General features: G+C 43.0%; 1 protein-coding gene across 14 annotated transcripts in view; it reads left to right on the top strand.

The window, feature by feature from the left end:
* LOC115172765 (1-phosphatidylinositol 4,5-bisphosphate phosphodiesterase beta-4) overlaps positions 1-15,087 on the top strand; it is a 147,651-nt gene that overhangs the window by 106,877 nt on the left and 25,687 nt on the right. For all 14 annotated transcript variants that reach the window (XM_029731171.1, XM_029731113.1, XM_029731060.1 and 11 more), the window contains 12 exons: positions 3,679-3,889; positions 4,070-4,163; positions 4,443-4,522; positions 6,800-6,884; positions 7,083-7,173; positions 7,313-7,408; positions 7,688-7,821; positions 8,803-8,898; positions 9,187-9,328; positions 9,747-9,831; positions 13,264-13,388; positions 14,725-14,776. In XM_029731171.1, the coding sequence (XP_029587031.1) occupies positions 3,679-3,889; positions 4,070-4,163; positions 4,443-4,522; positions 6,800-6,884; positions 7,083-7,173; positions 7,313-7,408; positions 7,688-7,821; positions 8,803-8,898; positions 9,187-9,328; positions 9,747-9,831; positions 13,264-13,388; positions 14,725-14,776 (1,291 nt within the window). The remainder of the gene's footprint in view (positions 1-3,678; positions 3,890-4,069; positions 4,164-4,442; positions 4,523-6,799; positions 6,885-7,082; positions 7,174-7,312; positions 7,409-7,687; positions 7,822-8,802; positions 8,899-9,186; positions 9,329-9,746; positions 9,832-13,263; positions 13,389-14,724; positions 14,777-15,087) is intronic.

Below are 15,087 nucleotides of genomic sequence, written 5' to 3'. Positions count from 1 at the left end.
CTGACTGATGGCAGCCCATTCTTGCATAATCAATGAATGCTTGGAGTTTGTCAGAATTTGTGGGTTTTTGTTTGTCCACCCGCCTCTTGAGGATTGACCACAAGTTCTCAATGGGATTAAGGTCTAGGGAGTTTCCTGGCCATGGACCCAAAATATCGATGTTTTGATCCCCGAGCCACTTAGTTATCACTTTTGCCTTGTGGCAAGGTGCTCCATCATGCTGGAAAAGGCATTGTTCGTCACCAAACTGTTCCTGGATGGTTGGGAGAAGTTGCTCTCGGAGGATGTGTTGGTACCATTCTTTATTCATGGCTGTGTTCTTTGGCAAAAGTGTGAGTGAGCCCACTCCCTTGGTTGAGAAGCAACCCCACACATGAATGGTCTCAGGATGCTTTACTGTTGGCATGACACAGGACTGATGGTAGCACTCACCTTGTCTTCTCCGGACAAGCTTTTTTCCGGATGCCCCAAACAATCGGAAAGGGCATTCATCAGAGAAAATGACTTTAACCCAGTCCTCAGCAGTCCTTTTGCAGAGTATCAGTCTGTCCCTGATGTTTTTCCTGGAGAGAAGTGGCTTCTTTGCTGCCCTTCTTGACACCAGGCTATCCTCCAAAAGTCTTCACCTCACTGTGCGTGCAGATGCACTCACACCTGCCTGCTGCCATTCCTGTGCAAGCTCTGTACTGGTGGTGCCCCGATCCAGCAGCTGAATCAACTTTAGGAGACGTCCTGGCGCTTGCTGGACTTTCTTGGGCGCCCTGAAGCCTTCTTCACAACAATTGAACCTCTCTCCTTGAAGTTCTTGATGATCCGATAAATGGTTGATTTAGGTGCAATCTTACTGGCAGCAATATCCTTGCCTGTGAAGCCCTTTTTGTGCAAAGCAATGATGACGGCACGTGTTTCCTTGCAGGTAACCATGCTTGACAGAGGAAGAACAATGATTCCAAGCACCACCCTCCTTTTGAAGCTTCCAGTCTGTTATTCGAACTCAATCAGCATGACAGAGTGATCAGCCTTGTCCTTGTCAACACTCACACCTGTGTTAACGAGAGAATCACTGACATGATGTCATCTGGTCCTTTTGTGGCAGGGCTAAAATGTAGTGGAAATGTTTTTTGGGGATTCAGTTCATTTGCATGGCAAAGAGGGACTTTGCAATTAATTGCAATTCATCTGATCACTCGTCATAACATTCTGGAGTATATGCAAATTGCCATCATGCAAGCAACAGACTTTGTGAAAATTTATATTTATGTCATTCTCAAAACTTTTGGCCACGACTGTACATGTTGGATGTGTGAGTGTTGACTGATAATAAGTGAAGAAAATCTAAATCTGTGTATGTAGCAACGGTCATCAACATACATTTTTTTTTACAATTCTAATAAATGCAACAGTTGGACAATGGATGAAAATACTCCAAACCTTTTGCATTTTTATAATACATCAGATATTGACTGAATTATAGCACCAAAAAAAATTTACTGGCAAGGAGTTCAGGGATTTTTGTGTTAATTCAGGTATTCAGTTTATTGTAAAATTGCACTTTTTTAAATGTATTAGAATGCACTCATACAATAAGAAAATGTATATATCAGGTATTTTTGTATATATGTTGTGGTAAAATAAACAAAAATATAGGTGCCTCATTTGCATAAATACAAAGGGGGTATTTGCATATATGACCTCATGTACATAAAGGGGTGTAACAGGGATGCAACCACGCACAGCTGTGAGCTGTAACTTTAATAACGTTGGCTTTAAACACAACAAACTCATGTCGGGAAAGGAAAATAAAGTAACTAATCTATGCCTGTTCTGATAAAACCTTTTAGGCATTTAGACTCGGGGGATGCCCTGCTTGACCACAACCTCCTTCCTTGCTCCTGGCCTGCCCTGCCTCATCCACCAATCCATTTGTTTTTATGGACAGAAAAGAGCAGAAGCTCTGAGCTGTCCGATCAGGCCCATTGTCTATTGTCGTCAACCACAAACACTTGTTCTGTCTACCCTACCTGCACTCACCTGTTCTGTCTAGTCTGCCTCATTAATTACTGTTGTCATGTTCTCTTGCATAATTTAACAAGAGTGGCAATAGCAGGATACCCTTGGATTAACAATCAACATGTTTGGCACTAGATTACACCTATCTTAACATACTGTAATGAAACAGCAGGGAGCAGGTCTCGAACCCTCGACCTACAAGCCCGAAGTCCGGCGCGCTATCGACTGTGCCGCAAAAGCATGCTCAAGCGGCAGAGTCGATTTCCGCGCTTATAAACCCAGGGTCATTACACTACTCCCGCCTTTCAAAGAGCGCGTCCTCGCGCTAGCTTGCGACTCAACGTCTTACAGGAACGCGCTCACCGGCCATCCCACTTCTGACACCAATGTAATGAACCAGCAGGGAGCAGGTCTCGAACCCTCGACCTTCAAGCCCGAAGTCCGGCGCGCTATCGACTGTGCCGCAAAAGCATGCTCAAGCGGCAGAGTCGATTTCCGCGCTTATAAACCCAGGGTCATTACAATACTTTACATTGTTTGTGAGATCAGACATAATATCACTATAATCCCAGTGTTCATCTTCGGAAGGTGCTTTCATTTCAGCGCATCCAATTTGTAAACATTTCAACTGTATTAAATTATTACTTTTTTAAATTGCATAAAAATGAACACCCATCATCTTTCTTCTCTTTCTGGTGATCTAAGTGTCGAGACGGTGCGATAAATCCCAGACGAAGCTTCAGCATTATAGATATAATGGGAAAACAATACATGTGTTCGAATACCCATACTACCATACAGCTTCGCCTGTCTACCGGAAGTTGATGCTGTTGCTATGCAACCTCTTGCTAGCATAACAAAAGACTAGCTAGACATTTTACGATTTCAGGTGTGTTCGTAAATTCAATCTGGAGTGCCAGAGCGTTGTCAGATTGTCCATTCGTAAATTCGGAGCGCATCGCTGGACGCTCTGGCCGAGGAGTAAGGTTGGTCCAAGCGTTCTGACCTCAACGGCAGTCAAGCACCCAAGCTAACTGGCTAGCTATTTCCAGACAAATTAGAGAATATCTCACTAATGCCATTTACTCGCCCAATCAGAGCTGGTTAGGCTGTTTTCATGTTATCCAGAGCGTTGGTGACTGTAACTGTGCTACTGGCAACAATTTAATGACTCTTTTTTTGCCAACGTTTACTGACACCGGTCATATATTCTATGGGTGTTGAGCATTCGTAAATCCATCAGTTATTCTGCGCTCTGGAAAACAGACGAGAGTGCTCTGAAATCGGAGTAGATGGGCAGAATTAACAATGTCTATTGAGAACTCACAACCACTATACCACTTAGACAAGAATGACGTGTATAATCAAATCAATTAACGTTGGGTAGTTAGTTAGATACCATATAGTTAATATACTGCCTGGCAAGTTCGATGTATTAGTAGCCAACTAACGTTAGGATGGTAACTAGATAACATACCGGTACATACTGTAATGCATGAAAGCAATTAATCCATCGAGATTTAAGTGACAAGGGGATTTTTTCACCCCTCAAACACAGGAAATCGATGGCTGAAAAAAGACAGATCTTCAGCTGGGCAGGGCTAATTTATGTTCAATTTAGCAGGCCTCCTTACACACTCTCCATCCACTCCTCCTACACTCCCCCAGGCCGTATGTCCAGTGATGGCTTCTGCAGGTACCTGATGTCAGATGAGAATGCCCCGGTGTTCCTGGACTGTCTGGAGCTGTACCAGGACATGGAACAGCCGCTGGCTCACTACTTCATTGCCTCCTCCCACAACACCTACTTGACCGGGAGGCAGTTTGGAGGAAAGTCCTCAGTGGAGATGTACAGACAGGTTCTGCTCTCCGGCTGCAGGTAGGTGTGGGGGGACAGGGTGTGGGGTGGTGGCGGGGAGGGTATGGGGGGTTGTGTGTGTGTGTGTGTGTGTGTGTGTGTGTGTGTGTGTGTGTGTGTGTGTGTGTGTGTGTGTGTGTGTGTGTGTGTGTGTGTGTTTATATACAGTATGTAAACTGTTTTGTATGTGTATGACGTCAGGTGTGTAGAACTGGACTGCTGGGATGGAAAAGGAGAAGACCAGGAACCTATCATCACTCATGGCAAGGCTATGTGTACTGACATCCTCTTTAAGGTACACACACACTCTCACACACACACACAAAACACTCTTTCACTCATTCAGATTTGTCTGATCATTCACACAACTTTTGTATGAATTACATATGTTAAGTCTACCCTCTTGTGTTCATAAATTGATACTGCATCTAATTGAGACCTGCAGATCCATTTGAATTTACTCTGTAGTTATTGATTAGACACTCTTATCCAGAGACTTATAGCAAGGGATATATAATGGATTCAGTGTGGTTCTAACACCAATCCCCATGTTGTTGTTTCCCCCCTCAAACAGGATGTGATCTCAGCCATCAGAGAAACAGCCTTTGTGACATCTGAGTACCCTGTGATTCTGTCATTTGAAAACCACTGCAGGTAGAATTTCTAGTGCTGAGCGATTAGTGCTTTTTGAGGTTGGTTCGATTATTGAAAAATTATAACGGTTTTTGATTTTTGTTAGATTGTTTGGGTTGAAGGCTGTAACAACACAGAATAAAACAAGTAATACAAGTCCCATGATGGTAGTGACTGCCCATTACTGCTTATCACTTATTAACCATCATTTATTCACATGACCTTACTTTAATAACATATTTTAGTTGTCTATATTACATTTGTTTAATTTGATGACTTTATTATTTCATTCCATTTCATCATCTCATCTCTATAGAGCTTCTGCCTATGCTGTCTGACAAATTCACTATTTTGTAGTTCTTCAATGTAAATAAGGCATACTTCTATGACTGTAATTTCAGGTAGAGATACCTCATGAAGCGACAGCTGCTCTGTATATCTCCTGACCATCGTGCGTTCTTCAGTCTCTTCTAGATAAACATTGCGCATTGACTTCACAGAAAAAAACGGAATGAAATGGGATTCAAATAATTGAACCGACATCGGCCAATTAGTTGTTTAAAAATGATTAACTGAAATGTCAGTTAATCACAGCACTAAGGATTTCACAATGATCCAGAATGTTTAAAAAAATATTATACATGACAATGTTATTATTTATTCCATTACGTCCGATTGAATTACATGTAACAGTGTAACTATTATGAATTTGTAATTTAATGACAAAAAAGTTGGGGGGGAAATGGAACTAACACTCACACTTTTCTTACAAGCACTGACTTTGCTGATAACTACAGTACCAGTCAAATGTTTGGACACACCTACTAATTCCAGTGGTTTTCTTTATTTTTTATTATTTTCTACATTATAGAATAATAGTGAAGCCATCAAAACTATGAAATAACACACATGGAATCATGTAGTAACCAAAAAGTGTTAAACAAATCAAAATATATTTTATATTTGAGATTCTTCAAAGTAGCCACCCTTTGCCTTGATGACTGCTTTGCACACTCTTGGCATTCTCTCAACCAGCTTCATGAGGTAGTCACCTGGAATGCATTTCAATTTACAGGTGTGCCTTGTTAAAAGTTAATTTGTGAAATTTCTTTCCTTCTTAATGCATTTTAGCCAATCCGTTGTGTTGTGACAAGGTAGGGGTGGTATACAGAAGATAGCCCTATTTGGTAAAAGACCAAGTCCGTATTATGGCAAGAACAGCTCAAATAAGCAGAGAGAAACAACAGTCCATCATTACTTTAAGACATGAAGGTCAGTCAATACGGAAAATGTCAAGAACTTTGAACGTTTCTTCAAGTGCAGTCGCAAAAACCATCAAGTGCTATGATGAAACTGGCTCTCATGAGGACCGCCACAGGAAAAGAGTACTCAGAGTTACCTCTGCCGCAGAGGATACGTTCATTAGAGTTACAAGCCTCAGAAATCGGCAATTAACTGCACCTCAGATTGCACCTCACAGAGTTCAAGTTACAGACACATCTCAACATCAACTGTTCAGAGGAGACTGTGTGAATTAGGCCTTCATGGTCAAATTGCTGCAAAGAAACCACTACAAAAGGACACCAAAAAGAAGAAAAGACTTGCTTGGGCCAAGATACACCAGCAATGGACATGAGACCGGTGGACATGTGTCCTTTGGTCTGGAGTCCATATTGGAGATTTTTGGTTCCAACCGCCGTTTCTTTGTGGGTGAACGGATGATCTCCACATATGTATTTCCCACCGTAAAGCATAGAGGAGGAGGTGTTATGATGGGGGGGGTTCTTTGCTGGTGACACTGTCTGTGATTTATTTAGAATTCAAGGCACACTTAACCAGCTTGTCTACCAAAGCCTTCTGCAGTGATACACCATCCCATCTGGTTTGCGCTTAGTGGGACTATCATTTGTTTTTCAACAGGACAATGACCCAAAACAACCTCCAGGCTGTGTAAGGGCTATTTGACAAATTGAGATGGTTTGGGATGAGTCGGATCGCAGAGTGAAGGAAAAGCAGCCAACAAGTGCTCAGCATATGTGGGAACTCCTTCAAGACTGTTGGAAAACCATTCCAGGTGAAGCTGGTTGAGAGAATGCCAAGAGTGTGGAAAGCTGTCATCAAGGCAATATATTTTGATTTGTTTAACACTTTTTGGTCACTACATGATTCCATATCTGTTATTTCGTAGTTTTGATGTCTTCACTATTCTACAATGTAGAAAATAGTCAAAATAAAGAAAAACTCTTGAATGAGTAGGTGTGTCCAAACTTTTGACTGGTTTGATCCTGTGTGTTTTAGTAAACCCCAGCAGTACAAGATGGCTCGGTACTGTGAGGAGATCTTTGGAGACTACCTACTGAGGCATCCTCTCGAGGGATACACTGTGAGCAATCTACCTGCTACCACACATATCTATCTTTCTCCTTTCTACGGTGTCTATCTGTACCGTGTCTGATAGTTCATCATGGTTGAACATAATAAACAATATGGATGTGATGTTTTCATGCTACAAAAAATGGACCATTTACTGTAAATGTCTCCTTCCATTTTGTAAAAAAGGAACGTTTGTTGTTGTTGCCAGGTTGAAGCGGGTCGTCCCTTGCCTTCTCCCATCGACCTCAAACTCAAAATCCTCATCAAAAACAAACGCTTGAAACCCGAGGTGGAACAGAGTACGTATACAGTCAACTTTATGCAAGAATAGTTTTATATCTGCAGTTACAGATGTTGCTACTGCTGGACTGTTCTCTCACTCTGTATGATGGTTTTGTTGACTACACTATGTTGACTTGTGTTGTTGCTGTTCTACAGAGCAGTTAGAGTCCTTTAAGAAGCACATGGAGGCTGGAGAGACCAACACACCAGCTATCTTACTGGGAGCAGAGACAGAGGAAGATGTGGAGAATGGTGAGCGTGTGTGTGTGTGTGTACGAGGGTTCTTCTTTTCCTTCTTGTTCTGGTGTGTAGCCACTTTGGAGACTGAGATATTCAGGCACTTTGTATCAGTTCACTAGAGGATGTGTGTGTCTTTGTGACTGTGTGTGTGTGTGTGTGTCTTTGTGACTGTGTGTGTGTGTGTTGGAGGGTAACCGTGTGTGTGCGTGTGCGTGTGTGTGTGTGTGTTGAGGGTAACCGTGTGTGTGTTGGAGGGTAACTGTGTGTGTTGGATGGTAACTGTGTCTGTAGCTCTAGGTGATGTGAAGGAGGTGAACCCTGACATGAAGATCAGTACATCAGAGGAGCCTAGTGAAGACAACAGCCTCAGCACCAGTGTCAGTGTGAAGAAAGAAGGAGAGGATCGGGACAACAGCATCAAAAAGGTATACATTTTCTAAATGGAATTTGTGTTTTGCGCTAAGACTTAGGGCTTTATTTTAACAAACCTAACTTAGACATGATTTGGAAAGGCACACACCTGTCTATATAAGGTCCCACAGTTGAAAGTGCATGTCAGAGTGAAAACCAAGCCATGATGTTGAAGGAATTGTCACTAGAACTCTGAGGCAGGATTGTGTTGAGGCACAGACCTGGGGAAGGGTACCAAAAAATGGCTGCAGCATTGAAGGTCCCCTAGAACACAGTGGCCTCCATCATTCTTAAATGGAAGAAGTTTGGAACCATCAAGACTTTTCCTAAAGCTGGCCACCCGGCCAAACTGAGCAATCGGGGGAGAAGGGCCTTGTTCAGGGAGGTGACCAAGAACCCGATGGGAGAACCTTCCAGAAGGACAACCACCTCTGCAGCACTCCACCAATCAGGACTTTATGGTAGAGAGCCCAGACTGAAGCCACTCCTCAGTAAAAGTCACATGACAGCCCACTTGGAGTTTGCCAAAAGGCACCTAAAGGACTCGGACCATGAGAAACAAGATTCTCTGGTCTGATGAAACCAAGATTGAACTCTTTGGCCTGAATACCAAGCGTCACGTCTGGAGGAAACCTGGCACCATCCCAACATGGTGGCAGCATCATGCTGTGGGAGGGACTGGGAGACTAGTCAGGATCGAGGGAAAGATGAACGGAGCGAAGTACAGAGAGATCCTTGATGAAAACCTGCTCAGGACCTGGGGCGAAGGTTCACCTTCCAACAGGACAATGACCCTAAGCACACAGCCAAGACAGCGCAGGACTGGCTTCGGGACAAGTCAACAATTTAATCCATTTTAGAATAAGTCTGTAACATAACAAAATGTGGAAAAAGTCAAGGAGTCTGATTACTTTCCGAATGCACTGTAGACGGGTGAAAAGCTGTTTCAGGACCCAAACTACCCAGTTTATTATGAACTATTGCTGTGTGTTCAGGTTGTGGAGGAGGATCCAACAGAGATGTCTGAGGCCACAGAAGCTACAGACACCACAGACATCTCAGAGGCTTCTGAGGATAACAACATCAAGAAGGTATGGGAGTTGGTTCAGCTGCTCATTCTCTCTTTACTGGTAACAAACTAGCCTTTTCTCTCCCTACTGTTGAGTGTGTAGCCTTTTCTCTAAGCTCTAGGCAGTGTAAAGCTCTTTCTCTGGTCATTTCTGTATTGATAATGAGAGTGTTCCTAACTGACTTGGATGTGCTTTATAATTACTGTATGTGTTCTCAGACTGAAGGGCTCTGTGTGTACAGTGTGGAGACTGGAAGACAACAGAGATGTGTGAGTGTAAAACGACAGTGTGTTTTTTGCTCTTGTGTAGACTGGAGAGACAACGGATGACGAGGAGGCTCTGATAGCCTCGTACACGTACGTCGGAGCCACCACCAACATCCACCCCTACCTCTCTGCCATGGTCAACTACGCACAGCCAGTCAAGTTCCAGAGCTTTGACGTCGCAGAAGGTAACCTTCAACAGTAATGCTAAATGAACTGGTTTAGTTACGGTGATTATTACACATCTAGAACTTGTACCGTAAAATGAAGCTGGTTCAGATGGTTTAGTTACTTGAGCTGTCATGGTGCAACATCACAGTTGTGGGTTGTGTGGTACACTTCTAGATGTGTCAGTTACATTAGTCAGATGTGCTCTCTCTTCTCTCTTTTATTCTCTCTTTCTTTCTCTCTCTCTCTTCCTCTCTCTTTCTTATTCTCTCTTTCTCTCTCTCTTCCTCTCTCTTTTTCTCTCTCTCTCTCTCTCTCTTCCTCTCTCTCTCTTTCTCTCTCTCTCTCTCTCTCTCTCTCTCTGTCTCTCTCTCTCTCTCTCTCTCTCTCGCTCTCTCTTTCCCCCCATTTTAACTCTGCTGTCTCTTGTCCCTCCAGAGAGGAACATCCATCACAACATGTCGTCATTTAATGAGTCAGTGGGTCTGGGTTATCTGAAGAGCAACGCCATCGAGTTTGTCAAGTATCCTTTGGTCCAGTGTCAACACTCACACAGCATGTAAATGAACACAGACAACATAGACAGAATAAACACAATCATTCCTGACCTGTGAAGTAGTCAAGATGAGTCCATAGTCCTTTATGCTACTAAAAAGTGACTGACTCCCTAGATTTTCTAGACGCCAAAAAAAACAATATCCATAGTGGGTCCCTTGGACCTTTTTATCCATGCCAAACTTAGTGCAAAACCACGCCCACGGGTAACCTAGCAACATTCAAAGCCGAGCTGATTGGTCAGAGTTCGGACGTTCCCTGTGACAAAGTAAATGCCTGTGAGAGAGGAAGAATGCTAGAGAGGGAATCCCCTCAGAGTTTGCTCGTGCCTGCTATGCCACAAACCACGGGAGATGCGCAGTTGCGCGGCCTCATTTGAAATTAGCTCAATGAAAGGCAAGCAACAAGTGACTCTGTAGATAGCTAACATTACATGATTGTCATTAATAGTGAATCAATGGAGCTAGCTTTGCCCATTCAGCTAGACCTACTGTAGCTATGCAGCATCTCTTTTAGTTGCCAACTAGCACAAATATCATGTCACTAAGTATCTCAATAGTCATTTCGTAAACACTTAGATAACCACACTGAGCTAACACTAGACAACACACACTACCAGGCAGCTTCAGCCCAATCGCTGTTGTAAGATACAGTTGAAGTTGGAAGTTTACATACACTTATTTTGGAGTCATTAAAACTCGTTTTTCAACCACTCCACAAATTTGTTGTTAACAAACTATAGTTTTGGCAAGTCGGTTAGAACATCTACTTTGTGCATGACAAGTATTTTTTTTCAACAATTGTTTACAGACAGATTATTTCACTTATAATTCACTGTATCACAATTCCAGTGGGTCATAAGTTTACATACACTGAGTTGACTGTGCCTTTAAACAGCTTAAAATTCCAGAAAATTATGTCATGGCTTAAGAAGCTTCTGATAGGCTAATTGGCATCATTTGAGTCAATTGGAGGTGTACCTGTGGATGTATTTCAAGGCCTACCTTCAAACTCAGTGCCTCTTTGCTTGACATCATGGGAAAATCAAAAAATTGTAGACCTCCGCAAGTCTTGTTCATCCTTGGGAGCAATTTCCAAACGCCTGAAGGTACCACGTTCATCTGTACAAACAATAGTACGCAAGTATAAACACCATGGGACCATGCAGCCGTCATACCGCTCAGGAAGAAGACACGTTCTGTCTCCTAGAGATGAACGTACTTTGGTGCAAAAAGTGCAAATCAATCCCAGAACAACAGCAAAGGACCTTGTGGAGATGCTGGAGGAAACAGGTACAAAAGTATCTATATCCACAGTAAAACGAGTCCTATATCGACATAACCTGAAAGGCCGCTCAGCAAGGAAGAAGCCACTGCTCCAAAACCGCCATAAAAAAGACACACTACAGGTTGCAACTGCACATGGGGACAAAGATCATACTTTTTGGAGAAATGTCCTCTGGTCGGATGAAACAAAAATAGAACTGTTTGGCCATAATGACCATCGTTATGTTTGGAGGAAAAAGGGGGGGAGGCTTGCAAGCCGAAGAACACCATCCCAACCGTGAAGCACGGGGGTGGCAGCATCATGTTGTGGGGGTGCTTTGCTGCAGGAGGGACTGGTGCACTTCACGATGGCATCATGAGGCAGGAAAATTATGTGTATATACATTGAAGCAACATCTCAAGACATCAGTCAGGAAGTTAAAGCTTGGTCGCAATGGGTCTTCCAAATGGACAATGACCCCAAGCATACTTCCAAAGTTGTGGAAAAATGGCTTAAGGACAACAAAGTCAAGGTATTGGAGTGGCCATCACAAAGCCCTGACCTCAATCCTATGGAACATTTGTGGGCAGAACTGAAAATGTGTGTGCGAGCAAGGAGGCCTACAAACCTGACTCAGTTACATCAGCTCTGTCAGGAGGAATGGGCCAAAATTCACCCAACTTATTGTGGGAAGCTTGTGGAAGGCTATTTGAAACATTTGACCCAAGTTAAACAATTTAAAGGCAATGCTACCAAATACTAATTGAGGGTATGTAAACTTCTGACCCACTGGGAATGTGATGAAAGAAATAAAGGCTGAAATATATCATTCTTTCTACTATTATTCTGACATTTCACATTCTTAAAATAAAGTGGTTATCCTAACTAATTTTTACTGGATTAAATGTCAGGAATTGTGAAACTGATGTTAAATGTATTTGGCTAAGGTGTATGTAAACTTCCGACTTCAACTGTAGCAATAACACTTGATATACAGAACCAGTCAAACGTTTGGACACACCTACTCATTCAAGGGTTTTTCTTTATTTTTACTAGTTTTTACATTGTAAAATAATAGTGAAGACATCAAAACTATGAAATAACACATATGGAATCATGTTGTAACCAAAAAAGTGTTAAACAATTCAAAATGTATTCATATTTGAGATTCTTCAAAGTAGCCACCCTATGCCTTGATGAAAGCTTTGCACACTTGGCATTCTCTCAACCAGCTTCACCTGGAATGCTTTTCCAACAGTCTTGAAGGAGTTCCCACATATGCTGAGCACATGTTGGCTGCTTTAGCTTCACTCTGCAGTCCAACTCATCCCAAACTATCTCAACTGGCACTGTAATTCACAGATGACTTACCTCCAAAAACAATGCAGCTATTCATCTGGTCAGTCAGGCTGACTGCAATCACTAAAAAACTACATAGTTTAATGCAACTTTATATCCAGATTTGGGAAAATACCCAAAAGGTATTGGTGGCAATGTTTTGTTTTGGTGGTGATTCTGTTTCTTGCATTCTTCCTCCTCTCGTGCGCCTTTACTTCCCACAAAGGAACAATTTAACTCATTTCAACTCTGAATGTTGCTAGGTTTCTAGTAGGTGCGGTTTTGCACCAAGTTTGGCATGGATAAAAAGGACGCCCCCTGGACCAGAACTTACCAGGTTGCAACAGTTGTAACTTTTCAGTTTTAGGTCACCCAGATATGAGCCCATGATAGGGCTAGACTCTGCTGGATACTAGATGTTGTTTGTTTACAGTATCCATCTGTGGACAACTGCCCTAGTTCCTCTGGGAGAGACCGATGTGCCTTTGGAATGGGGAACACACACACATTCCAGCGGGAATGCAGGACACAAGCTGTTCCCTTCTAAAAATAGGTCTGCGGCCCGTTCGACTCGCTACACAAACACAGACAAACACACCACTGTTTCAACTTCCAGACCTCAGGTGCTGTACCATGTAATCCTACTGATCAAACATCATACCTATATACACCACACACATGCAAGCATAGACACACACAACTTCCACATGTACGTACACACGAACAAGCGCACGGGCACACACACACTCTTTCCCTCCCTCTGTCCCTGTGTTAAGTCCTGAATGTTAGCGTCCAGCTACAACAAGCGTCAGATGAGTCGGATCTATCCTAAAGGAGGCAGGGTGGACTCCAGTAATTACATGCCTCAGATCTTCTGGAACGCAGGCTGCCAGATGGTCTCCCTTAACTACCAGACCCCAGGTACTGTACTAGAGCATGTTAATCAAACTGCACATACAGACTCATACATAGATTCACATGACACACACCTCGCATAGCCCTATACCACTGTTTCTCTGTAACTCTCCTGTCTGAGGGTTGAGGGATTGAACACACACACACACACACACACACGTGCAATGATGGATTCATATGCGACACACACACACACACACACACACACACAAACACACACACACACACACACACACACACACACACATACACAGATAGATTCACATGCGACACACATACAGACTGTACTTATTATTTGCTTCCTATTCATGATGAGTCATGTTACCCCCTACAGCACACATGCTCTCACAGACACTCTCTCTGTTTCTCTATCTCTCTTCCTGTCTCTCTCTATATCGCTCTCTCTTCCTTTCTTTCTCTCTGTCTCTCTCCCTTTCTTTCTCTCTCTCTCGCTCTCTCTCGCTCTGTCTGTCTCTCTCTCTATATATCTCTCTCTGTCTCTCTCTCTCTCTTCCTGTCTCTCTCTATATCGCTCTCTCTTCCTTTCTTTCTCTCTGTCTCTCTCCCTTTCTTTCTCTCTCTCGCTCTCTCTCTCTCTGTCTCTCTATATATCTCTCTCTTTGTCTCTCTCTCTCTCTCTTCCTGTCTCTCTCTCTACATCTCTCTCTCTTAATGTCTTCCTTTCTTTCTCTCTATGTCTCTCTCTCACTCTTCCTGTCAATTTCAATTTAAGGAGCTTTATTGGGAAACATATGTTTACATTACCAAAGCAAGTGAAATAGATAATAGACAAAAGTGAAATAAAAAATAAACAGTAAACATTACACTCACAAAAGTTCCAAAAGGATAAAGGCATTTCAAATGTCATATTATGTCTATATACAGTGTTGTAACAGTGTCTCTCTCTCTTCATCTGTCACACACACTGTGAACCCTGTAGTCAGCAGATTCTGCCCCATGTCTGAGGGGATGGGGTTGGAACATATGGCTCCCTGTGCGGGGGCATGTGTAGGGCTGGAGGGGGTGAGGGTTGGGGGAGAGAGAGAGAGAGGGAGGAGAGGAGAGGAGGAAGAGATGTAAGGTGGAAGATTCCCCCCTTTTCTCTTCTCTCTCCCTCTGGGTTGAGCACAGCAACACTGCAGAATATGACTCTTGAATTGTTGAAGAAATCAACATGTCACAAATGAATTTAATCAACCAGAAAAAGTTAATCTGTGTGTGTGTATGTCTGTTGGCATAATGTGTGTGTACGCTTCAAGAAGAGTGTGTGTGTGTCTGCATGTGACTGTGTGTCTATGATTTCCATTGTAATAACACCTAAACGGACTCTCTCTTGTCTCAGATCTGGCCATGCAGTTGAACCAGGGAAAGTATGAGTACAACGGATCCTGTGGGTTAGTACTACTGCTGTTGCTCCTCCTGCCTTTCCTCCCTCCTTTCTCCTCTCTCCTTTATCCTCCCTCCTTTCTCCTCTCTCCTTTCTCCTCTCCTTTCTTCTCCCTCCTTTAACCTCCCTCCTTTAACCTCCCTCCTTTAACCTCCCTCCTTTATCCTCTCTCCTTTATCCTCCCTCCTTTAACCTCTCTCCTTTCTTCTCCCTCCTTTAACCTCCCTCCTTTATCCTCTCTCCATCCCCCACCCTCCTTCCATCCCTTTATCTGCCCCTTCCTCTCTGAAAGCTCAACAATTAAAGTGTTTCACATCT

Source organism: Salmo trutta, chromosome 1 (genome assembly GCF_901001165.1).
Source record: "Salmo trutta chromosome 1, fSalTru1.1, whole genome shotgun sequence".
Lineage (NCBI taxonomy): Eukaryota > Metazoa > Chordata > Actinopteri > Salmoniformes > Salmonidae > Salmo > Salmo trutta.
This window is presented reverse-complemented; position numbering and strand designations above follow the sequence as displayed.